Source organism: Lygodium microphyllum, chromosome 28 (assembly GCF_053477565.2).
Source record: "Lygodium microphyllum isolate KBCC chromosome 28, Lygodium_microphyllum_v1.1.10, whole genome shotgun sequence".
NCBI classification, from domain to species: domain Eukaryota; kingdom Viridiplantae; phylum Streptophyta; class Polypodiopsida; order Schizaeales; family Lygodiaceae; genus Lygodium; species Lygodium microphyllum.
This window is the reverse complement of record NC_141162.1, coordinates 77,715,678-77,742,353: the sequence shown is the minus strand read 5'-3', so window position 1 is coordinate 77,742,353 and position 26,676 is coordinate 77,715,678. Positions and strand designations below refer to the sequence as shown.

General features: G+C 41.3%; 1 protein-coding gene across 1 annotated transcript; it reads right to left on the bottom strand.

Moving 5' to 3' along the window:
• Positions 1-989: 989 nt before the first annotated feature.
• On the bottom strand, positions 990-26,676 carry LOC148011634 (outer envelope pore protein 21, chloroplastic-like). The gene is made up of 5 exons (XM_087670471.1): positions 26,509-26,676; positions 1,866-1,940; positions 1,611-1,766; positions 1,370-1,468; positions 990-1,230 (listed from the first exon to the last, which is right to left on the bottom strand). Exons 1-5 carry the CDS (start codon positions 26,599-26,601, stop codon positions 1,147-1,149), a joined length of 507 nt encoding a protein of 168 aa, XP_087526597.1. The 5' UTR covers positions 26,602-26,676; the 3' UTR covers positions 990-1,146.

Below are 26,676 nucleotides of genomic sequence, written 5' to 3'. Positions count from 1 at the left end.
TACAATACATTGCACCCAAATTAAGCAATGATAATAACATCTCTAAAATGTAAAAAACTATATTTGATGGCTCATTATCTTCACAAGGGAGAGGACTAAAACTTGCCCATCAAAACACTCTACCACTATGATACTATAATTGTGATAAATAGCAATGGATTGGAACAAATATATATCAAGTAAGAATACTAAATGAACTTAATGACTCTCCCACCAACACTAACTTCTAGGGAGCGAAGGAAAATTTAATAGAGATATAAACTTAACAAGATTCCCTCAATAGCAAATTGCAAAATTGATGTTTTATACATAACCTTATGGAAAAAGTCAATTTAACATCTATATTGCGTAAAGACATTTTCTTTCTAATCATATGTTCAAACAGATATGGCTTAGCTTAAACTCATATATATTGTTTATAAGCAATTATTACTCACCCTTTGATGTTCATTTTGTTGAAGTTGTGTTTGAATGCTGCTTTGTTAGAAAGAATTGGAGATTTAGAAAGATTTTTGGACCTAGAATGTTTAAGGCATATATCCAAGCTTGTTGGTGTACCATAAGAGAAAGGCAACAACTTGTTTACAACCCTTGTGTGTGTGTGTGTGTGTGTGTGTGTGTGTGTGTGTGTGTGTGTTTTCATTGGTTATTCCTTCAAGGCAATGGTTGAGTAGACTCTTGTGCACCCTTGTATAGATACTCCAGAGATGTACAATTAGCGACATTTGTTTCATAAATGGATCATTAAATCTAATGCTCATATTTCAAAAAAGTATTGTTATAAAAAGACCAAAAACTTCAAAGGAGGGTATTTATATCATACTCACAGGAATCGTTCCCTTCAAAGCATACAAATAAAACACCTCACTAAAAGATGCTCCAACTTTGAGGGTATTGGCCTCAAAATTAATTTCAATTGCCTTCAAAACTATGCGACATGACTGTAGTGGTTAAACTGTCTTTGATGTCACAGTTACAGTGTTCAACTCTAAAGCCCAAACAATTCAAGGCTATATTACCAGAAATTGATACAACTACAGCCATTGAAAACAAGAGAGGAGTCCCTATCTAGTATATAAATGATCACACATAAGCAAACTTTAGTATTGAAAATGAACAAGGGTGGCTTGCATCTTCCTAGTAGGGCTATAAATCATAAATAATGCTCCAATCCCCATCAAAGCCTGCATTGAGGGTCCAATTGTTTTCTCGAACTTGTAGATATGGCCTCTAGAAACAAGAAAAAGCTTTTACAAATGGGTTGTAACAAATATACACCTAGAATTGGGTGCTTGTGATTGAAAGGGGGGAGAGAGAGAGAGAGAGAGTGTGTGTGTGTGTGTGTGTGTGTGGATGGAAATGATCATACCTGCCGAAAAGGATTATATCCGATTCTAAGCCTCAAATCTTGATCTTCTGTAAAGTTGAGGATTTTGTAATCTAACTCTACCACTCCCCTTGGCTTCCCCTGCTCAATATGCAAAACCCATAAGACTCTAAGAGAGAAAACAAAGATGTCCTTACTTTTTTCCATTACAAAACAAGCTATAGAGATCAACTGCAAATTGTTAAAGAACAAAGACTGATGCCAAGGGGAGAAAACTGCTTACAACTTTAGATCCAGGAGTGAAATTATAACCCCCCTTAATATCCACGCTTAGTGTGCCAGTCTTCGTCACTGGTAGAGACCTTTTTGCTTGGATATCATAAGAGAATTCCCTTGCATGTGTGTCATATTTAGCTCCAACATCTAAGTTTGTGAGCAGCTGAAGAAAAAAGAAAGAAATAGTTACCAAGCGTTTAACTAAGCAGAAATTGCTCCTAGGGCCAAGTATATTGGAACATGCATAATTGACTGTGCTTACATGAGGGAAAAACCTCCTCTTCAGTTGTGCAGTGCCACCTACATCTCCAGTGTGAGTATTGAGCCTTCCATGCACCTGTCAAGAAAAACCCTTCACACATCACTGAACATACCCCATGAGCGATGCAACGTTTTAGTTTCCTACCACAATCAATGCCCCCTCTCCAACAGTAAATAAAACCCACCTTATGAGCTAGGACAGTGCAGAAGAAAGGAGCCTGCTGGATAGCATGGCCACCAAATCAAATGTGCTGGCCACAACAGCCTGGGTAGGCACATAAGGGCAGCCGCTGGAGGGCTTGATGCACAAACCAAATTAGGTCCCAATCAAAGATTCATAAAGATTTATGATCATGCCTCAGTCAGGTTCAACGACATGTCAAATAAGGGAGCAGATCAGAGAGAAAACAACCGGTATATGTTCAGAACAGCTCAGCAACAGCTGCATCATGGCTATTTCCAGGTCAGCCCTGGTATTTTAGGTTTTGCTCCACTTTCACTTGAAACCATCGACTAATGCAATTTCTGCAGTAGCACCCAGGTGCATCCTCCAACAACAAAAGGCTGGCATTTTCATCAGATCAGCCCAACAATCGCCTAATACTGCTGCACTTCCTATAGACATTCCAAAAAATTGTGTTCTTGCAAGGAACCCCATAGCTCAACTTCCAACTTTTTGCAGACCATCAGAGACCACGGGCTTTCCAAAGTGCTTCTATACACCCTCTATAGCCAAGAAGAGGGTATTTCCTTGGCTTCACACTTCAAGGGGGACCATTTGTCTCAGCAATAATACTTCAGCAGTCAATTCCATCTGCTTTGGTGCTCATGGGGGAGACTACTTTTTGGATTGTGGGGTCATAATAACTACCTTTCCAAAGTTTCAATTTCTCCCACTACGATTAAGTGTGCTTAAACCGTCACAACAGTTGTTAACCCTAGTCATCTAGGACTCGAGTGTCACTAGGTGTAGTGTTTCTTATGATGGTTAAGCTGATTTAGGATAGTTTTCCTGTAAAAGGACACTTTGTGCAACCCTAGCATATTGTGGCATTATTCATTGTGATCACTAGTCTTGCGAGCTATACTTTCATTCATTCATTAATACATTGGCTTCCATTTGTGATCAAGTATTCTCTCTCTCTCTCTCTCTCTCTCTCTCTCTCTCTCTCTCTCTCTCTGTGTGGCTACCCTAGTGGTAAGCCACTGGCTTTATTAACCCGCTGACCCGGGTTCAAATCTCCCTTTTTATATTCCTATTTGAAATGACCCCGCGGATGTAGGAATTGAACTCAAGACCACCTGGTCAACATGCGGTCAACTTAACCAATCAAGTGCCCCCCGCCCCCCCCCTTCTCTCTCTCTCTCTCTCTCAATTACTTCAAACCTGGGTCAATAGTGGTATCAGCAGGGTTTCAACCATCTCCATCATTTGTAACCACCTCCAACATAGCCATTGCCACTGAGTGCCACACCTTGTTGGCTGCCGCTCAAAGCCATTGCCGTCATGCTAGCTTTCATCGACTTCAACAAGTAGTCCTGACAGTTGCACGTTACCATACCTGCCATTGTCGCCGCCACTCACTCCAGCAACCAGCTTCACCGTTACTGTCGCCTTTCAGCACCATCATCAAGAACACTTCCATCTGCACTAGATTCCCTGCCATTCAGCCATGGCCCACTGTTGTCACCTTCTGCACTGCCTTGAGCCAACTTGATCGTGCTCTGACTTTGGCTGCAACATCTGCAAATCCAACCCTGACAACCCACTACTTGTCGTGTTCACCTGCCAACAGTGCCACATCTGCAGTCCAGTCACCACCTTGGATTCTGCATCAGTCAACACACTCCATCTTCCCTTTTTGCCACACCACACCTTCAATTCATGCAACTGACTGACAAGCTTCAACATCAAAACAGCACCAGGTCCCCCTGTTGCCATGCCACCCCTTTCCAAGAACAATATGGGAAAAAATTGGGGATTTTCATCAGATCCAACCAATTTTAAGAAAACTTTGGGGCTTCATCAATTTGAAGAATATCTTCATCGACTTGCTGAAGTTCAACACTGGTCATCGTTAATTTTGGGAATTTTTGCCATATGCCTCCAATTTTCCTTCGATCTCATTGACAAATCTGGGACTTTTATTGATTTGGCTGAATTCGTCCAATTTGAGACCTAATTTGGTGTTTGACACAACATCAAGTACTGTTTGAATAAAAATTTCTACAAACTTCTCTTCAATTTCCTGATATCTTTTGGGGCTATTGCAAATTTCTCAAATTCATCACATTCAAGGCTCAATTCAACATTTGATTGAACTATCAGGCGACATTGGGTAAAAGTTCTTTATAATTTTTGCAACTTCATCTTCAATTAGCCAAAAGAATTGGGAATTTTGCCCAATTTCACCTCCTCAACATTTGAGCCACCTCTCCTGACATTGTGTTCACGTTTCTTCACCTTAGGGCTGCCAAAATTTGGATCTTTTGCCTCAAATCATCTTCTTTGGTTGTTTTGCATCGAAGACAACCTTTTCAGGCCTGTTTGCCTGTTTGTGCTGATTTCCCTTGACATTGAGGAGAATTTTGGTCTTACTATCACCAACAACACCATCAACCTCGTCAATCACAAGGAATATACTTTCTTAATCCAATGTCAGTATAATCCTTCTATTCATGATCAATGTTTCATGGAAAGAACCCATCCAAGGATCAAAATCTCTATGCATATGTGCATACTTCCCATTTTCCTTCATTGGAGAGCGGCTGATTTTGGATCCACTATGCAACAACTCGTATGGCCGTCTCTATGGTTGTACCTCTATTGCAACACCAAGCATATACCTCTATATATTTCCTCATCACCAACACCCATTTTGATGGAAATGAAACGTTGTATGCTATCACACAATAAGCTGCCCCCAAAGTTTTGAATTGATGCTATCATGTGTGCAGTGTATGTGCTGAATCATAGCCCAATTAAAGCATTGGCTGAATGTACGCCTTATGAGACTTGGAATCGCTAGAAACCAATGGTGTCACATATTCACGTCTTTCGTTGTTTGCCATATGCTTTGGTGTCACAACCACAAAGACATAAACTCGAAGACAAGGCTATCAAATGCATTTTTATTGGTTATAGTGCCTAAAGTAAAGGGTACCACTTGTAACAACCCTCCACCAACAAGATTTTTGTTAGTAGAAATTTGGTATTCGCTGAACATGTTGATTAGCCCTTCATAGGCTGTAAAAATCAGCCCAATGTGGGGCCTGTGGACATGTATGACAGTTTGTTGCCTTTATTTCAACAAAGTGGACCTCATTTTGGTCAATTTCAGCAACCTATTGAGGGTTTACAGCAGCAAACACTATGAGAGTGCACAACAGAAGAGAAACATGAACACAAAGAGAAGCAAAGAGAGAGAAAAAGAGGAAGCAAAAGATGAAGAAAGAATACTGCACTGATTGAAAAAAAATGCTGATACAATGGGGATGGACTGATCAGTCCCTGCACATAGCCCAATGTGTCAATGAGGGCACCAAATCAGGCTGATGACACCTAGCATGAAGAGTCAAAGTGTCAGAGTATGCACATGCAAACGGAAGACTGAAGATTGAAGAGTGTGTGTGTCTGGCAACTAGGGGGTGCGGCTATAAATAGCCAAAACACCGAAAGATTGGCCAACCTGCTCCTGTGAGGGCCATAAAAGCTGACCAACCAGCAATAAATGTTGGTCACTGAAGAGAAAAAATGCCAGAAAAATAAAGGAGCCCCAAAAAAATCCCAGATGACAATGACAATGTCTAGCAAGTGTAGGCAATAGACTATAGAAAGCAAAAATTGGCCTAGGCATGCACACAAGAAGCCAACAAATAAAGAAAATGCACCTAAACTGCCAAAGCTCCTATGTCTCCGTCAAACTCTAATAGGAGCTCACAACCAAGAGATGGCACACTGACATGACTAATGTAGGCAAGCTAACATCCCCTCTCACATCCTGGGAGTGTCTAAAGACCCAACAACCTCATGTAATGAAGCATAGAAGCCTTCGCGACAATAGGCCACTGCTAACTTGGAATCCACCATCCGCTCTCGAACATCGTGATATTGAACCTTGATGTGCTTCGTGTGCGAGCATGCAACACAAAGTTCTTTGCCAGAGCTAGAGCACTCCGGTTGTTGACAAGTAGCTCTATATGTCCAAGCTGAAGAAAGCCAATCTCCACCAACATGCGGCAAAGCCAAACCACCTCCATAGCGGTAGAATATAATGCACAATACTCTAGCTCTAGTAGAAGAAAGGGCCACAATAGGTTGCTTCTTCCTACTCCATGAGATAACTCCCGATCCAAGGGAGAAAGCATAACCTGTAGTAGACGGTTGCAAATCCACATCACCTACCCAGTCAAAATCACTCCAACCAAAGAGAGTAACCCCCCCTCCTCATGTATAATCCCATAGGATCGAGTCCCCTGTAAATAATGAAGAACGCACAAGACCGCTCTCCAATGCTCTTAAATGGGAGTCTTCATAAAAGAAGACAACAATGCCACAACAAAAAAAACATCTCACAAAGTGTGTATAAGCCGAATGAGAGAGCCAACAAGACACCTATAACGGGTAGCATCTATAAGGGGAGCTCCAGCTACCAAAAGCTTGGACTCAGGGTCCATGGGGCAAGAAATAGGCTAGCAATTGGCCATACCAAACTCCTAGAGAAATTCCATCATATTAGGAGCAGGTAGTAGACCCAACTCAGAAGGCACTATCTCCGATGGAAAATGTTGAGGAAGCTGCTCCGAGTCTGATGCAAAAGTCTACACAATATCCCTCTCATCAAAAACTACATCTCTCCTAATAACGATTACCTTGTTTGTCCAAGGATCAAACAAATGATAGGCCTTTGCTTTGAAGAAGTAACCTACAAAAATCAAGAGATTAGCTCGAGGCGATTTTATCATCAGGGTATGCGTGTACATACAACTTCCAATGACTCTAAAGTAAAAAACGACAAGCTGAGAGCTGAAAAATGCCTCCTATACAGAGTCCTTTGAGAAACAACTACAATCAAGCACCAATTGAGAATGTACGCCAAAGTGTTAGCAACCTCAACCCAAAGGTGCTCAAGGAGCTCTACTATGGATAGCATAGAGCGTGTCATATTCAAGATGGACCAGTTCCTATGCTCTACGACTCCATTCTAAAAGGGGAGGTTGGTAGAGGTAAGCTAGCGAGAGATGTCATGCTCCTACAGAAACTCCGAAAACTAGTAACACTGTCATGCAGACGTGAAAACCATTCAGCTTTCGCACTCCCGCTTGTGTTCGTGGCTTGATGGGATGCTTTGCTTATGTTTAATTGACATTTGATTAAAGGATTAATCAAATGTGCAATTAAAAGATCCACATGTGTTGCACATATGAGGTGCAAGTTACTTTTTCACAGTTGAAGCCGAAGGACCCTGTAAAAAAGATGGGTGTCAAAGGCAAAAGTTGTAACAAGTTACACTTGTTAGATTCTAGGTGAATTTTTGTATCAGTTTGCCCCTAGGACCATTATTGGCCATTAAGTGTCAGTGGTGACACTAGGGCCTAGGCATTAATTAATGGATTAATACATGTCCAAGGGTCAATTAATACATGGGACCACTTTGGGTTGCAAATGGCCTAGCCAATTAATTTTTGGATGGGCAAGGTCAATTTTTTGGGCATGGATTAAGGGTTGAATTAATTTTCAAAATTAATTAATCCTGAAAATTAATTAAATGGCTGGAAATTGCTGAAAATGGATTAAGAAAGCTGCCACTTGGCAAAACTTTCCAATGCAAGTGGGGGAAAGGTTAAATAGGGCTGAAGGAAGAGGGAAATCTCGTTTTTTCATTTTGGAGCTGTTGGAAAGAGGTGTTGGATTGTTGCTGCCAGCTTTTGGGGCCATTTCCCAGCCATTGGAGACCATATTGGTGATGGACATTGCATATTCTTAACCTTGGGAAGCTGGCAATTGCTGCTGATGTACTTTCTCCTGAAGATCATAGCCTATGATGCTCCTATTGTTATTGGTGCATCCGTTTGGGGCTGGTACAGCAGGGCAACAACTGATTTTGATAAGTTCTTCGCGACAAATCTCAAAATTTTCTCTCTCTATAGCATTCTCTCATCTCCTTCAACCTATGCTCAGCCATTCTCAGCAATTCTCAGTCATTCGGAGGAGATCTCAACCATTTTTGGTAGGCTGATCTGTAATTTCTGCAGTAAACCCTAATTTACAACAGAAATTAGGGTTTAGTAGCTACCTTGGGATCCGTGCTAGAGATTGAAAACTCAAGGGACTGAAATCAACAGCTGTTAATTGAAGATTATCAAGGGATTTCAGGAGCCAACCCATCCAGAATTGATTTGGGGCAGCATTAGGCCAGCCAAGGGTTAAATTGGAGAAGAAGTCCTCGGTGAATCAAGGGGCAAATGACCCAAAAGGCTTGCTGGTCATTTATGACAGCAAGAGCAATTGGTTAGCAAGAGGAGATTGAAGGATCCCAAGTTGTACTCCTTCCAATTGAATGAAAGCTAAAGAAATACCGCAAGGGGCGCCAGTTTTGGGGCCAACAGGGAGTCTATTGTCCAAGAATGTTATGGTAAAGTGTGTATTTCATTTTATGTGCATTTATTTATTGCTGTAATTAACTCTTAAATCAGGTTATCACCACCCATTCCAAGAAGGAAGGCTGGTTTTAAACACCCAAGCAAAGAAATATGTAAATGCGTCAAACTTATGCTTGAGAAAATACACCCACATGTATCTAGAATGATCATCCACTACCAAAAAGAAGCACTACATGTTCAAGGCAACGGTAGATGTCGGCCCACAAAGATCAATATGAATCAACCTAGCAAGCACCTCAACTCTATGTGTGGATTGTTGAGAGAATGAAATACGGTACTACTTCTCAAGTTGACAAGCATTACACATATCTCAAGACAACTTGAAGTGTGGAAGGCCCTTAACCATCTGTCAATGCGACAACTCATAAAGAGAGTCGTATCCGAGATATCCTAAGCGAAAATAGGAGAGAGGTTCAATGTTTGTAGGCTCTATGTAGTGGCTAAAGCCTAGAAGCAATGGAACTAGGAGACCTCTATCATGGACATGCCATGATCAAGTGTATGGATTAATTCTTACTCATGCCATATGAATCCACACCCCATGTGAACACACCATTAACACGACATCCTGGAGCCAACCATGTAAACCCACGCTTGTCATGTCATCATAGAACCTTCTAGAAGATATGCCATGCCATCGCATGCATCATCAATGATGTCATCGTAGAACCTTCTAGAAGATATGCCATGACATTGCCTACATCATCGATGATGTCATCATGGAACATTCTAGAATATTTTTAGCCACCCTCCAACACCTATAAAAGGAGGGGCTCACCATAGAGCTCTTCAATACTAGTCTTGGGAGCTCAAGGAGTCGAGACCTCCAAGTAAGTAACTTCGAGTTCCAATTCTAGTTCTTGTCTAGTCATAGTATCTAGTCTTGTCTTATCTTCCATTATACTCCTGTTGTCTTGTCACATTGTAATCTCCTAGTACGAGGTCTACTACTATCTTGTAACTTGTTCGTCCCTATCTGTCGAGAGAGATCTTGTAATTTTAATACAAGGAACCTCAATCAGAAAGTGTATCATGTGGTATAGGCCATTAGACTGTGCCTCACCGCGAGCAATTACTAGACCAATTAGAGAGTCAAGCATCTCAACTACGGTCACTGTAAAAAAACCGCTCGCCCCAACCAGCAAAGCTACTGAACAAATAACAAGTTTACCCCAAGCTGAGGGACATGATATACATTGTCTAGCGTAGCCAAATCCGGACCCTTATCAATGGCAAAATTAACGCAACCCTGTGCATGAATCTTGACCGAGGAGTTGTTTCCCACGCAGACCCACCCTGCTGCAGGGGCTCGGGTACGAAATATGTCCTCTATAGGAGTCATGGGATGTGTAGCTCCACTGTCCACAATCCAAACAGGAGCTGAAGTGCTTGGCTGTGTCAAGCGAGCCTCTCAATAACCGTGTCGGGAGGCAACTCACAGATATGGACGAGACTCATATCTGATGTCTCTATGGAGATGATGTGGGCCTCTGCAGACCAGTCAAACAAGCCCTCTGGAGTTGAGAACGTTGTCGACTGAGATGGCTGTGCGGTGGCAATGTGAATCTGACCTTTAAACTGCCCCTTGCCATCACCCTGCCTCCCCTACAGGGGGTTGCCCAACTAAGGGGTAGGGGTCTGAGACTTAGATTTTGGTGTTGTGCCTCGTGCCTTTGATCAACACTCGTCGTCAAAATGGCCAGCCTTTTGACAATGTTAACAATACATATTCTTCTTAGGTACATTCTACCACCCAAGTTTGAGAGATTGGGATATTCCTTATGATTCCTCGGATTGATTTTGCTTTTGATTTTGATTTTGATTTTAAGTGGAGGTTTGGTTTTATTTTCCCTTCCCTTGTTGCCCTTTCTAAGAATAAGCAACAAGAGCCCCCTCTGAAGAGGAATTCATATGAAACTGATTGAACAATCATACGTAACGCAACAGCTGGCACTCAAATTCATAGAATATAGGCATGGTAGGTTTTGAAATCATGCCTTTCACAAAATTGAAGTATTTCCTAGGGAGTTTGTTTAGGAACAATGTGACCTAATCGTCAGAGGACTTAGAAGTCCCCATAGTGGAGAATTCATCGAGGAGATACCGAAACTCAGCCAACTTGACTTTTAAGTCATCCTAGTCAGTGATTTTGAAAAGTTGAAGCTCATGGTCAAGATTAATACGACGGGTCCCATCCTGAGCCGTATAGCGGTCAGTCAAGTGTGCCCATCGCTCTGACGCTAAGTCAAAATGCTGAAGCTGAGAATGAAACTCAGGCATTAAGCCCTGCATCAGCTCAACAATAGCGGAGGCATTGCTAGCCTTCCATGAGTGGACAATCTCGTATAAAACAAGTGCGAGATCGGGTTGGGGTTTCAACCCCTATACAAGATCCCATAGGTTTTGGGAGTCAAGAACATGTCTCATCAGGTTCAACCAAGTAGTAAAGTTTGACCCGTTAAAACGAGTATTGCCATTAAATGCATGCTTGGCAGAAGACGAGCTAGAACCATGAGGTGTCGAGTAGATAGGGTAATATGGATGTGGGAGATAAGATTGTGAAGGGTAAGATGGTGGAGGTGGATATGTCTAATAAGAAGAAGAAAGAGGGGAAAAAAATAGGTAGGCAGAAGTAGATTGTGAGTGTCTAATGAGTGCCGATTGAAGCGGAGACACTGGAACATGAATGTTTCCATAAGGTGCCGGTGTATGTGAAGCCATTGGGACATGGAAGCCCTGTCCAAAGTGAGGCTGGGGCACAACACTATGACCAGAAGGTCCACTAGGAAAAGCCATGGAGGCAAACTATGGAGTCAATTGATCTACACGCGGAAGAGATTGGGGGGATACCCAGGCTGCAATGATCCCGAAAGTGTGTATGAAGTAGGTGGAACATCACCCGGCAGGATAAGAATGAGGTCCTAAAGGATGTGCCTATGTTTCCATAACCCCCCGATGTGATGTACAGTGCAACATAAGGTGTTTGAAATGGAAAAGTAAATGGTATGAATGGAAGTGGAGATACAGCGGATGAATGTGGTGGAATTGGTGGGTTTTGAAAATGAGATGTATAAGGTGCAGATGCATTTTGTATATTTTTATCATTTAATGATTGGAAATGAAAATGTAAAGATGATGATGCACCATGCAATAAAGAAAAAGAAACACCAAATTCATTCTGATTTCGTGAAGTAGATTGAAAAGAAGGAAGATTAGAAGAAGAGATACCTCGCTCTTTCTTATAATCCCTATGAACTGTGTTAACATACAAGAATTGGTCCTCAAGAGGATCTTTTCTGTAGTCAACAGACTCTACTCTTTCTTCCACGTGATCTTTACCAAAATATTACAAAGCAAAAGAAGTAAAAGAAGAAGGCACAAAAGATGAATCTAACGTACCTTGCATCGGAGTGGATGGAAGTGGATGAAATAAATGAACATACTTCCGGTCTTGTTTTCCAATAGGGGGCCCCATCCCTGATGGAGGTCTCGATGACCCTACAATATCATCAGACTTACGCACAAAATCTGAAGAGAGAAATTCATGCATACCTTCATTTAGGAGATTTTCTTAAAGGGCAATCCTTCGATCAAGCTCAATCTTCTTTCATCTATGAGCTATGATCAGTTTATATTCTTCAAAGGTCAGCTTGCCTAGTTGTTCTTCCACGTAATCAAAAGTGTCATCCCCCATGTCGAAACTTTGTGGAGCAAGCTAATCAACCCACTCTTGCTCGGTTCTCAGCATAGTTGGTCTTGGAGACTAAATCGGTATTGTTGTGTTCGAAGTCATTTGAACCTACTATTGTTCTTGCTTTTTATGTAGAGCTTTTAGATCAAAGCTCTAGGTTTCTCAGAGAATATCAAGCTCTAATACCATGTTAAGAAATACCCTAACACAAAAACATAAACAGAAACCGTACGACAAAGCACATACTGAAAAAAGAACACAATTAGAATTAGGGTAACTCAAAGACAATGAATAAACGAAGTGATATAACTACTTAATAATACGATGCTCATGCAGCAAACACACTATGCAATGAATGAATACTAAACCTCGAACTCCTGCATCTCAAGAATCAGGGCAAGGGTAATGAGTTGAAGAGTGTGTCATACTCCGAACAAATCCTGAATCGCAGCAAGGCAACCTCCAGATGTTGAACACCAGCAAACGTAGCAGTGAGAAGCTGGATCTGACGCAAACAGCAATGAGGAGAGAGAAAGACTAAAAACATAGGCAGTAGGTGAAAGAAAGACTAAAAACGTAGGCAAGATAACCTGTAGGAGAGAGAAAGACTAAAAACGCAAGCACGATAGTCTAAGGAGATAAAAAGACTAAAAACGTAGACAACAGGTGAGAAAAAGACTAAAAATGCAAGCAGGACAGCTTGCAAGAGAAAGATTGAAAACGTAGGCAGCAGGACTGTGATGACGTGGCAGGCTGTACCGCAACAGGTCTGCACAGGAACAGCAATCACCTCACTGAAATCAGCTCCAAACTGCGTGAAGGGGGCTGAAAATCATACGCCAACTGATGGAGACAGCAATGGACAGCTTCGAAGAAGATGTCCTCCTCGAACAGGGTGTGGGCAGCAAGTTGAAACACCTGAAATTTGCAAAAACGAGATTGAGGGAAGAGTGAAGGGCTGGCTGCCAATTTATAGAAAATTAGGGTTTTAGATCCTCTCCCACTTAACTCTCTCGATCCGCTCCCCATTTTAGGGTTTTGGCTAAAATAAGCCTAAAATAAGCATGTTTTGGGGCTGTTTAAGTTACTAAGTACATTTCTTAGCACAGCAAAAGAAAGGCCAGTTGCATGGTCCCATTGCTAGGATACAATCAAATCCTTCAAATTGGTGGGCCCATGGAACTTGATTGCAGCTTGGGACTATTGCATTAGTAGTGAAATTACTCTCAACAATGAATTACGATAAGAATGTCTTCACATGGTGATATGGGATCAAGTGGAGAGGATGCATCACTCCTTGGCCAGTCACGTGGTGAAGGGGAAAATGCAATGACTAATGTTGGGATGGTTCTTAGCTTGGACAGCAAGCTGAAAATGTGGGAAATGACCCAAATGTTGGCACTTCAATTCATAAAGAGGTTGATGGCCAACAAGGGCTGAAGAATTCGATATTGGCTTCAAGGATCGAATGCACATAATAGCATATCTTTTTGTTGAATTGGCAAAGGATTCCCGATTTTCTCGATTCGTGAATGCCCCAAGGAAGGACGGTAAAGGCAAAGAGAAGAAGATACCTTCTACAGCTTCGAGACAACCACAAGAACCGAAGGAAATGCCTAACCCTTCTTTAGAAGAGCCCAAAATGCCTGATGAGCACAAATAGTTGGTAACCATGGAGCAACAAGTGCAAATGCATGGCCAACTTGGTAGTGCCAATCCATGGGAACACGGGCAGCAAGGTAATTATGCACATGCAAGCATCGGACAGCAAGGATACTTTGGTGGTGGTACCATTTTTCATGCTATGGTTGGACAGGCACCGCATATGGGGATGTATGGCTCAAATTACTATAGTATGCAACAGCCAATGCATGGCTCACAACACCCAATGTATCTGGGTAATGCAAGTGGAATGCCTAATCCCATGTACGGCAGCTTAGGTATGATGCCTGGGGCACAAAGCGAGCCATAAGGATATGTATCTACATCACTAGGGATTGTTGGAGCAAAAGGATTTGGTGCCGGTCATGTAGGAGCATTTGATAGTGTTGGTTATCATGTAAATATTGCAAATGCACCCTTTTTGCAGCAGCCTATTTATGATGACTCCCATAGGTCTACCGAAGGACTATGATGAAGATGGCCAAAGTGTGAAGTTTGCGCCTTTCTATGGTGCACAAGAAGTTTTGGGATGCATTGCTGCCAGATACTTCTTATCGCACAGTACCCTCCATGAGCAAGTAGAGAAGTATATTTGTGGATTGCCAAAGAATATTCGGGATTTTTGCATTAAGTCCACTGTTTCCAACATGTCTCAACTTATAGAAACTGCTACTACAGCTGACACATTGCTGCATGGAAAGGATGTAGGATTCCAAGATGTGATGCCAAGCCACACGTCACTGAGGCCAAGGCTGAGAAAAAGAGTAAACCTCAAAATAAAGCTGAAAATCATAGCAGATTTTGGCACGCAAAGAGAGGAAGATAAGGGATAAGGTTTCCAGAAGGTACTAAGTGAAATTTCACAATTATTTACCAATGGATGCCAAATGGATGGAGGATGGCTTGGCAGACCATCCTCAGTTGTTGTAGCTTTACCTTGATGCTTTCAAGTTAGAGCCATAATTGATTAATGCCGATCTAAGGGCTAATAACTGCTCGAGGATACTTGGAAGACAAATTGGCCTAGCCAATTTAATTATTGGTTGGTGAAATTAATTTTTTGAGCACTAGAATAATTATTAGATTAATTTTCAAAAGTAATATTCTAAAAATTAATTTAATAAGCTAGATAATGCTAGAAAATGGGATTAGAAGACTATCACTTGGCAAAACTTGCCCATGGAAGTGGAAAAAACGTTTTTAGGGGCTGGTGGAGTCTATTCCAAACATTGTGGGAGAGAAGGAGACTGTCAAAGTACAAGGAGAGGCTGCTAATGTGATTTGCAGCCACTAAGAATCAGTCCTACAGCATGTGACAGCAGTTTAGAGCCCTCCAAGAGCAAGTGATAGCAGCACAAGGTCTTTCTAGTACAAATGACAACATATAGGATGGAGCAACGATCTTTCGGGTGATCCCAAGTTGTAGCTAATAGCTTCCATGGCTGTTTGAGCAGAGCAACAGCAGTTATTCAATGTTTCTAGTGATGAAACTCCAAAATTTCTCTCTCTACAGCATTCTCTCTCATCCCCCAACCATCTCTTAAGTTATCTTAGCATTTTCCAACAATTTGAGCCATTAGAGAAAGAGATTTCAGTCAATCTCTGCTATAAATCTTAATTTACAGCAAAAACAAGGGTTCGACAACCACATCGGGTGTGTGCTCAAAATTAAGGACCTAGGACTTGAATTCTAGCAGCTCAAATTGAGGAATTTTAGGGAGATTCAAGAGGCGAACCAGCCAATATCAAATTTGGGATTGAGTTTGTCTTTCAAGGTGAAGGCCAATCCCCAAGCAAATCAAGGGGTAAATTGATTTAGAGCTTGTTGGTCAATTTTGACAACAAGAGGCACTTGGATTAGCAGAGGAGATCAATGAATCTTAGTTGTACTCCTTCCATTTGCAATATAAAATAAAGAAATATCCCAAGGGGCACCAATTTTGGGGCCGATAGGGTGTCCAATGTCTAAGATTATTAAAGTGGTAAAGTGTACATTTTTAGTTTATGTGATTTTTATACTTGCTATAATTAATATTTAATTAAGTTATTTACCACCCTATCCGAGAAGAAAGGCTCATTGCACATGAAATCTTTAGTAACACATAACTTATTATCCATCAAAACAAATCCATCTTTGATAACATAAGAGTTTGCTCTTTTTCCAAGTTCTAAACTCTCACAGATGATTTTAAAATATTCATCAAAAGCATACATGTCCCTCATACTAGTGAAATCTGTATGATAAAACATGGACATAGCATAAATCTGAGGTTTTATTGACAAGGCATCAGCTATCTTGTTTTTCTTCCCAAGAATATGTAGTATTTAAAAGTTAAACTAAGCTAAATAATTAGCCAATCGAATATGCTTTTCAAAAATCTTTGATTGGCTGAGAAAATGTCTCAAACTGTCATGATCCGTCTTGATGAGAAATTCTCCACATAAAAGATAGTGTCTCCAATCTTTTAAAGCTTGAATAATCACCATAAACTCATTTTCATAGGTAATATCATTCTTTTCTACATTTTGCAACCTTCTACTTGCATAAGCAACTGCATGCCCTTCCTAGTTTAAGATTATACCAATGCAGTCTCCTAAAGCATCACATTCCACATGAAAGGTTTCGACAAATTAGATATAATCAAAATAGGTCCTTAGCTGATATAGAACTTCAGAGCTTTAAAGGCTTCCTTCTCTAGTTTTGTCCACCAGAATGCCACTGTTTTCTTAGTTAAATCATGCAATGGTCCAGCAACCATTGCAAGTAATGAATCTCCTGTGATAAGAGCATAATCCCGAGAAACTTCAAACTTCATGAACACTAGTCAATTTTGGCCATTCTACAATAGCCTTGACTTTTTTTGGATCCATCCTTTTAAACCCATGTGAGAGCATGAAGGCATCAAATTTTTTATATCCTTGTCTAGGAGCCTGTTTTAAACTATACAAGCTTCTCTTAAGCCTACACACCAAGTGCTCCTTTTCTAGCATAACAAAGCCCTCTGATTGTTTCATGTACAACTCCTCTTCTAAATCACCATGCAAGAATGCAGTTCTAACATCCATCTGATCAAGTTCAAGATCCATAGATGCTACAATAGCAAACAAAACCCGAAGAGTGGTCATTTTGACAAGAGGTAAAAAGACTTCTTGAAAGTCAATCCCCTCTTTTTTTGTATAACCCTTAGCCACAAGCCTGGCTTTGTATTTGGGTTTGCCATCCACACTTTTGATTTTATAGATCCATTTGTTAGAAATAGCTTTCCTATCTTTGGGCAATGAAACCAAATCCCAAGTATCATTCTAATACAAAGATTTCATTTCTTCCTGCATAGCTACCTCCCACTTTTTCTTTAACTCGCATGATAATGTATCTTTATATGTGAGAGGCTTTCTCTCATCTCTGAGTAAAATGTAGTCCAAAGAGGGATCAAACCTCTGTATAGATCTCCTGACACGTGTAGACCTTCTCACCCAATAATCTATGTAATCAGGCAATGGATCCATATCCAAAGGAATGTAAATGACCTCATTACTTGGTGGCTGAACTATATGTTCAGGTTGTTGTAATACATTTTCAGGCTACTGTAATTCATTTTCAATGTGCTGATTTTATTGCCCAAGCTGATTTTCAGCATCTCTTTGCTGCCCATTGTCATCTAGCTCAATGATGATACACTGATTATCATAACCAGCATCAAATGGAGCTGAATTTTCAGTGTGGCTGATAACTGATCATGCTGACATTTCACTTTCTTTTTGTCTAAATCACTAGATGTGGTATTTTTCAACAGCTTTGACTCATTAAATACCACATCTCGATTGCGTAGTACCTTTTTCATGCTTGGAACCCAAACTCTATAACCCATTTCACCTTCATCTCCATAACCCATGAAGATACCTCTGTGGGATTTCATATCAAGCTTGGTTCTACTCTCAGCAAGTACATGTACATAGCATTCACAGCCAAAGACCCTTAAGTGATCATATGAAGTAGATTTGCCAGAACAAACCTCTTCAAGGATGCCACTTTCAAGTGCACGATGTGGAGATCGGTTGTAAATATGCACCGCGGTTTTAAATGTCTCTTTCCAAAACGATTACAAGAGATTAGATAAGGAGTTGTAAGCTCCCGTTTAATCCCATTGATATCACAAAACTTATTGAATTCTTTAAATATATACTCTCCCCCATTGTCTGTTCTTATGCATTTTAATTTTAAACCCTTTTCAGTACTAACAAATGCATGAAACCTTTTAAAGGCGTCCAATGTCTCGCTTTTCTGCTTAAGCAAGTAAACCCATAGCTTTCTAGAATGGTAATCAAGAAAAGACACAAAATAACAGAAACCACTATGAGTTTTTATGGGCATGGTACATACATCAAAATAGACTAAATCGAAAATACATGCCTTTCTAGAGGCTCCATGAGAGTATGAGTTCTTTACACATTTTCCCAAAACATAGTCATCACAAAAGTCAAGCTTTGAGTTTTTCACATCAACTCTTCCAAGTAAAGACAATACCTGTAAACCCTTTTGGCTCATGTGTCCAAGATGATTGTGCCATAACTCCATGTGTCACTTCACTTCTACAACTATAACAACCTTTCCAAGAAGTGTCTTGCAGTGAAGAAAATAAAGAGTCCCCTTTTTACCACCTCTAGTGACTAGCATAGATCCTTTCTATATCTTCCACATTCCACCACCAAAGATAGTGAAGTAACCCCTGATGTCTAGCTATCCAACAGAAAGCAAGCTCTTTTTAATGCCAGGTACATACCTAAACTCATGAAGAATCAATTCCTGACAATTTTCAAGAGTCAAGTGTATGGTGTCCATTCCCAATCCTCATCTGACAAAGCAACAAGCTTATGTTTTGCCAAAGCATCATCACAATCCTTTAGAAAGAGTGTATCCTACATACAATCTTTCCAAAGATCAAAGCCATTGCCATCAAATTTACAAATCTCAAAAAGATTCTTTGTGTCAGATGTAGATGCACTACCAGCCATCTTCAACAATAAAAAGCTGGAATAAAATGCTGAATACTTTCAGCCAATAGCAAGGTTGCTGAATATAACAGCAAGTACACACACTTGAACTTCCAAAGGTGTCCAAGAAGCAGATATTTTGGTGCAATTTCAGTCCCAAGAGCTGATTACAGCATGTACATGAATCATATCTAATGCATATATATAAATGACAGCTCCCACTTCAATAATACACCATCGTAACGCCCAAATGCAATAACCCAAGTGCTGTATGTACCGCTGTTTCACAGCATAATGAGCATTCAGCAATACATATACCAAGAGAAGCTGCCCTTTTACAACAATTGATACATCCCAAGTCCAAATTTCTCCCACTCAGCAGTGAATCTGCTGTAATTTCATTGTCAAAGCACAAATTGGCTCAAAATGCATCACCAATGTGAAAAGCCCCAAAATTTTTGCAATAAATCTGCCCCAATTGCATTAATACATCATCTTGAGTGTCTAATACGGGGAAATATTGCAAAAATTTCACAAATTCTACAAAACTCCCAAATTTCGGGGTCCAAATGTGCACAAATTACAGTGAAATTGGCTCAGCTGAACAATTTTCACTTGTATAGGAAAAGCCCCAAATTTTCCAAAGCAAATGCGCACAATGTCTGCAATTTCTGGGTCAGATGTCACTATTATACATGACCAGCATCAAATCTAGGAAAAGCCCCAAATTTTCAGGCATAAATCTGCACAGATCTGAGCACTGTGCTTATGTGCACGAACCCCTGTCAATGAGCAAGGGGCAGATTGTAGAAAATAATAAAGTAAAAAAGTGATGAATAAAAACTGATGAACGTGCTGCAGTTGTTGCAGGAGCAGTCACTTGCAGTCGCGTGTTGTTCGTGGCCTACGCCTAGTCGTCGCAAACTTGTTCATGCCCTGCGACTAATGCCGACAACCTATGCTTGGTGCCTTCAGCATGTCCCTGGTACCGCTTAACTGTCGCGTGCTGGTCCCGATCTACCCTATCACCTGCCTAAATCCACCTGCAGCTAAAGTGACAACTTACCTGTCTACTCGCACGCATGCAAAGAATGACCCGTACAATCCTCGAGAAGCGCGCACACTCTTGCTGCAGCTCTAATACCAATTTGAAGGGTGCGAGTAATACTCATGTAGTGTGCACATCAAAGGAGGTGTATTCAGCAATAGAGAGTGCACAGAGTGGAGATTTGAGATGGGTGTGTACCAATGTGGTACACACAAAGAATAAAAGAATGTATTTATACTTACGGTACGGTACACTTACACCCACAAGGGTGTGTTCACATGTACAAATAAATATATGCACAAGAGTAGCAAAAGGGCCTTTACACCCAACACATGAGCATCCAATTTCACTTTCTAAAACCATCGTTATCTGGGCTTCTAGTCAATGTGACTATCTAAATGAAAAAGTCTTAGTCATCTGAGCTTTCTAGTCAATCTCACCGCTCGACTAAACTTTTAATTTCTCTTGGGCATCTCGTCAATGATGACCCAAGTAAATGATAACCCAAGTACAATCAGAGGGTGTTCTGGCCATTGACCACCCTTAAATAGAAAAATAAACATTTAATCATATTTTGAAACACTTAAATAATTCAAATCACCTTTCAAAATACATGAGCATCAAATTAATTTGAAATCGTTGAGCCAATATGTCTTTGTAACAGTTGATATACAAAAGGTTTGTTACACAATTCATTAATTAACTTGAGTTTTGAGGCCGTTTAACGAAAGTCAAATGATTATTTAGCTTAACAAGGCATAGAGTGTGAATAGGAGGGAGATCGGAAAGTCCCTCCATCTTGTTTCAAGAAGCCTACTCAATAGCATCAAAGTTGAGGTGCCCATATCAAGCATTCCAAAGGAGTTCTAGCTCATGGGAAGTTCATGCAGCAAGGCCTATGAGAGTATAAAGCCCACCCTCCTATGTACTTGTCCAAAGAACCACTCCTATAAAATCATCCTCAACGGTCATTGCATCCTCGGTAAAAACAATTGGAGTACCTAGTTGGGCAAGTCTATGAACAAACGATAGGTTAAAACCCAATTCTCGTACATATAGAACTCTGGTGGAAGAATGTTGCCAATCCAGCAAGAGGGAAATGGTTCCCACACCGTGAACATCCTCGGTAAAAACAACTGGAGTACCCAGTTGGGCAAGTCCATGAACAAACGATAGGTTAAAACCCAATTCTCGTACATATAGAACTCTGGTGGAAGAATATTGCCGATCCAGCAAGAGGGAAATGGTTCCCACACCATGAATGAGTATAGATGAATTATTATCAACGGTGACGGACCACCCTCTAGAACTCATGTCCTAAAGTCAATCTTGTCGATAGGTCATGTGGAAAGAAGCCCTACTATCCACGAGCCAAGGATTCTCTATGATGGAAGAAGCAAGATCGGTATCCTCCTACTCAAACACGTGCAAAGACAACGGACTTAGTGGTAGCTAGCATAGCCTTCGATTCCTTAGACCCCTCCTTGGGCTTCAAATGGGGATATTTCTGCCAATACTTCTCTTCCGGATGTATGCCCTTCCCACAATTGGGCACTTGGGCTTCAAATGGGAGTATTTCTACAAACACTTCTCCTCTAGATATGTGCTCTTCCCACAATTGAGCACTTGGGCTTCTTCTAAGTATCCTTCGTGTTCTCTTTCTTATCATCTTGTTTCTTTGCCTTTGGTTTCACCTTTTGCTTTCCTCCTCTTGAACTTGCTATAAAAGCCTTCCTAGAGCTAGATCTGCTAACTCGTCTCTCTAAGCCGCTCATCATGCTCCAAGAGTAGCAAGGCAAGCTCCTCCCAAAGAAGTTTCTCTCCAATCCTCCATGTAAGAAGGCTAGTATAGAACACATCGAACTTTGGAGATAGCAACCAAGTCAGGAGAATCATTGTCATATCTTGCAAAGATGTAGTCCTCCCAAGGAATGCAAGCTCACCCCTCATGTCCTCCAATTTGATGTGATCCTTTATGGAAGGCTTGGAGCTAGGGATCACACATCTTCGTATAACTTGCAAACACACAAAGGCTGCTGCATTTTGTTGTACAAGAGCCTGACGGAGGAAAAATCAACCACACCTACAATTTACAAAAGAAGAGTTGTGGATGTCCCGCCTAAAAATTTGTATTTACAGCAGTGAATAGTAGGCAATGATACCATGTGAGATTGCACAATGGAAGAGAATCACAAACAAGGAGAGAAAAGGAGAGAAGAAGAGAAAGTAGGAAGAGAAGAATGAACTACACTGAACGAAAAAGAAAGCTGAGTACAATGGGGATTGATCAATCCTTGCACGTAGCTCAAGGTGTCAGTGACGGCACCAAATCAGGCTGCATAAATGATGACAGCACCTTCGACGGTGACAAAGACAGTGGCAATGATGGTGACAAAGGCAGAGACTGTTCCGCCTACTATCCACAATGGAGACGGAGTAGACTGCAGGCACCCAACGGAGCACCTGTGCGACAAAGAGAGAGATGAATGAAAGCCAACTGAGCATGGCTATAAATAGCCATAAATGCAGAAAACTGGCCAATTGCTGCAATCGATGCCGTAAATGCAGCCCAATTACATTTACTCCAGTCTAGGAAAAAATCGCAGTCACTCTAGGGGGATGGAAATCATCCATCCAAACAGGCAGCACAACTAAGAAACACGCAAAATTGAGAGAGAACAAAGTCTGAGCTCCAAATCTTCCTATCTGACTTTGACTAGGGCTCACAACCAAGAGATGACAAACTGACAAAATAAGGCAATCTACCAGATTGAGCTTCCATCCGAGCACAATTGGGTTTTCAATATCTTGCATGCAAGTCACAATAAATGGACAATGGACTCACACCTTGGATCAGCTGCAAATTCTGTCTTCAGCTCTGCTACACCAAGTACATGGTCTTCAATGAATGCGCACGAATCTCAAGGTGGCTAAGAAACCCTAATTGCTGCTGTAAATTAGGGTTTCAGCAGCAATTTCTTCCATTAGAAAAGGCTGAGAATTGCTGAGAGATGATTGGTAGATAAAAGAGGAGGCTGAAGAAAAAGAAGATCTTCAACTTGTTGCCAAACCCATTGTCTCTTGTTGTAGGACAGCAATTACCACTATCTCCACTTGCCTAGTACCTCCAGAAATGATGTCACCTAGTCCAAAAGCAGTCGGCCACCCCTTTGGAGCTGTCACCTGCTCTGGAAGCCTCCTTGGCTGGCTGGAATTGCCCTAGATCTGTCAGTGCCTGCTACAGCACTCTCTCCTCCTGCTCAGTTCAAACAATTGCTGGAATCAGCCTTGACCAGCCCCACTCAGCCAGCCTTCCCTTAGCTTACACAGGAAAGATTGCCACTTGACAGCCTTCTAAATGCAATTTTCAGAAATAATTTGCATGGCTAGAGCCTAGTGCCCATTCACCATTTGGTCCAAGTAGTCAATGTTTAGTGCTTATCGTTGGACTTCAGTCATTATGTCATATCTCTCAGTTACCATTTGGCATTGTCACTTCTAGTCTTCAATTTGAGTATTCACTTGTGTTTCAACTTTCATGGCTCGTGTATTGTTTTATGTGGCATTTTATAAAGGGTTTCCAAGCTAAGGTATCATATTTGTTTAAATTCTTTATACACTATTTCAATTATGTCTAACATATAATTTTTAGGTCCCCGTCCCTTACCTTCCCTTATCCCCATCCCCATCCCACATCCCCCACCCCCCATCCTTAGTGGCTATGAATAAAAGGACTGCTATAAGTGTTAAAGGAAAGTGACAGCCAATTGTAGAATACTTGTCAAGGCCGGAGTCCAAAACATCGCCTAAAAAGTTGTGTTTCACCTTCATGGTAGGAGCTGTAAATGCAGCAAAACTGATCCATGAATCAACAATTTGGTGTTGTCTCCTCTTTGGGGCAGCTGTAGTTCCTCTTGATCATCAATGATACCATGTAAGTGCACAATGAAAGAGAATCACAAACATGGAGAGAGAAGGGAAGAGAGACGAGAAAAAAACGCAAAGAATGAAGGAATGGGATTGAACTGATCTGAAAATGGATGTTGAATACAAAGCTGGCATGATCAACCCCTACATGCACTTGGTATGTGTCCATGGGGGCACCGCAACAGGCTAACAAAGAAAGAAAGAAAGAACAGCAGGCTGATCGAGGGTGTGTTGGCAACTGCTCATAATAGCAGACTGAAGAGGCTGCAACAATATAAAGTTGATGCATCCGAAACTAGCTAATCAACAGTCAGTGAGGGTAAAAATCACACAACCTGATCTAGGCACTCAAAACTGGCCAACCATGCTACGCTACCACATGGCAACACTTAAATGCAATCAGCCCTAAAGGTGTGAACACAACTACACATAGACTAACAAAGCTGGACATGGAAATGGAAATGCAAATGCATTGAAGACTATCAGAGCTCCTTTGTCTCCATCAAACTCTGGCAAACTCACAATCAAGAGATGACCAACATGAATACAAGAAATGATATCAAAATCTTGTATTTGCAAGTGCCCATCCAAGGATGAAAACTCCTTGCATTTTGTAAGCATGTTCGTCTTTTACCTTGTCAAAGGAGCAGTTGACCTGGATCCATTATATTCGCGAGGTAGTCTACTATGGTAGATTTATGGCAGCTTTTAACTTGGCTATACCTCGTCACCCTAGGCATGCCTTAACACAAATTCTATTTATGGACGATGTTTGAATTTCCCCCCTATTGTCACTAAGAGCCATCCAAAGAAAAAAAAAAAAAGGAAAAAAAGTACGACCTTTTAAGTAGGGCTAGATATCCATTCTGCTCTAGTCTTGGTAGGTACTTGGGTAGCTGACATGCACCCATCAAACGATGCCTTGGTCTTTCAATTATGAAAACAGCATGAAGGTGTGATTGCACACCATCTTGAGCACAGTCCTTTTCAAGCTAGAATGGTGTTAAGCCACTAATATTAGGGTCTGCATTCAAACATGATTACGGTGCATTAACCACAAATTTAGTCTCCTTAAAAACACTCCCAAAAAGTAATTACTGCTAAATTACCAAAAACAAATGCCTTATTTTTTACAGTAGGACAAATGCACCCCAATCCTCTATACATAGGAGTCTTGTGTTTTGTGCACCCGTCAATCTTTTATTCTAACAAAGCACACCTTCAGCCTTCTCCTTGCCTACTGCTGCCCACACCCTTTCTACAGGACATTGCCAGTTTGTGAAGCTCGTTTGAGTGCTGCCCCTGCTGCCTACAGTCCTTCCACATCTAGGTGACCTGATTTCCCACCATTTGTCGACAGCATTTTCAGGTTTCAGCTGACGCCTGCCAGTTGAGACTCTTCTTCAGCAATTCGTCACCATCAGCTGCCTGACAACCTGATCTAGGTTGCTGTGTTTGCTGCGTCAGCAGGCTGCCCAGCCCTCCAAATCTCCCTCTGCTGTGGCCTACTCTCCCGATGTGTGTTCTCACAGATAGAGGCCTTCTTGGAGCTGCTACACCTATCCTTTTCTGCCACGACAGCCAACCTGCTGATTGCCTGCCTGTTGGATACATTCGGCTGCTGACTCAATCATCTTCTCCATCACTCTGTATTTTCAGCCAATTTGCATTGTCACTCAAACTTCATCAGATTGTTGTTTTTCTGCATTTTCAGGATCCGTTCAAGTATGACACACTCCAACACTGACTCCAACCACCTCTTCCCTGATCCTAGAGAGACAAAGATTCAAGGCCTTCTAATTGTATCATCTTCACACTCATTATTCATTCGTTAGCATTCAGCATTCTATAGATTGTGTTGTCCGTGTCTTTGGATACATTTACATTTCTATGTTTGCCATACCATTTCTTTACATGCCCTTACTCCTAAAGAAGCCTATGAAGATACAATAGCTGCCAGGTAACCTCCTATAAAGCTCGGTACTCTATCTTTACTGAAGATTCTATGATTGTGGATTGCTTTAGGCTGGAGCACAAATGAGTCTTTAGCCAAGGCTGAAGCAATATCCTCCATGTAAGCACCTCATGTCGATATTGTTGGCCCAATCTGAATCTGAATGGCCCTGTAAAGTAATGCCTTTGCAGTACCAGATGCCAAGGGATGCAGTACCTTTGAGATATTAGAGGACTCACACGCCTGCCTTCCAACGAGTCGAATGAGAATAGCTGACGAACTGACTCAAAATGCTGAGCTGAGGAGAAACTATTTTACTCAATCGAAAGTTTTGCAAGTTTTGATGAAGCTCCTAGCTCGATTTTATGCCCGTTTCCCGTCATTAATGTCAAGGGCCTAAAAGATGAGTATCAAAATTCATACCGTCATTCATGGGTGTAGGATCAACTAAATTCTGAATCTTCTCAGAATTAAGCTCTCATGCAGAGAAACTGGCCATGAGTCCCGAATGCTGCTGTGGCTTCGAGGTCTATCCCCACGCATTGCATGAAAAGTGGATGCGTTGTTGGTTAATGCGATTCTTTAACTTACAGCTGCAAATGCATATGTTGGGACAATTCTGATTTGCCGTTACGAGTTCAAGATGTAGCTCTCTCTCTCTCTCTCTCCACATAGAGCCACACACAGAAACAGAGCGAGCAAAATACCTTAAGGAAGAAGGCACTGTCAATGAGGAAACTCTCCTTGGCATGGAGGTAGAGCTGCTTATGTTCCTTGCTATAGCGCAGGGAGGTTTCCATCTCCTTCCGCAGCAGGAACGATCAAGAGAATATCCTTAGGAGCACATCTTAGCTTTTGCTTGGGCTCAAGTTTAA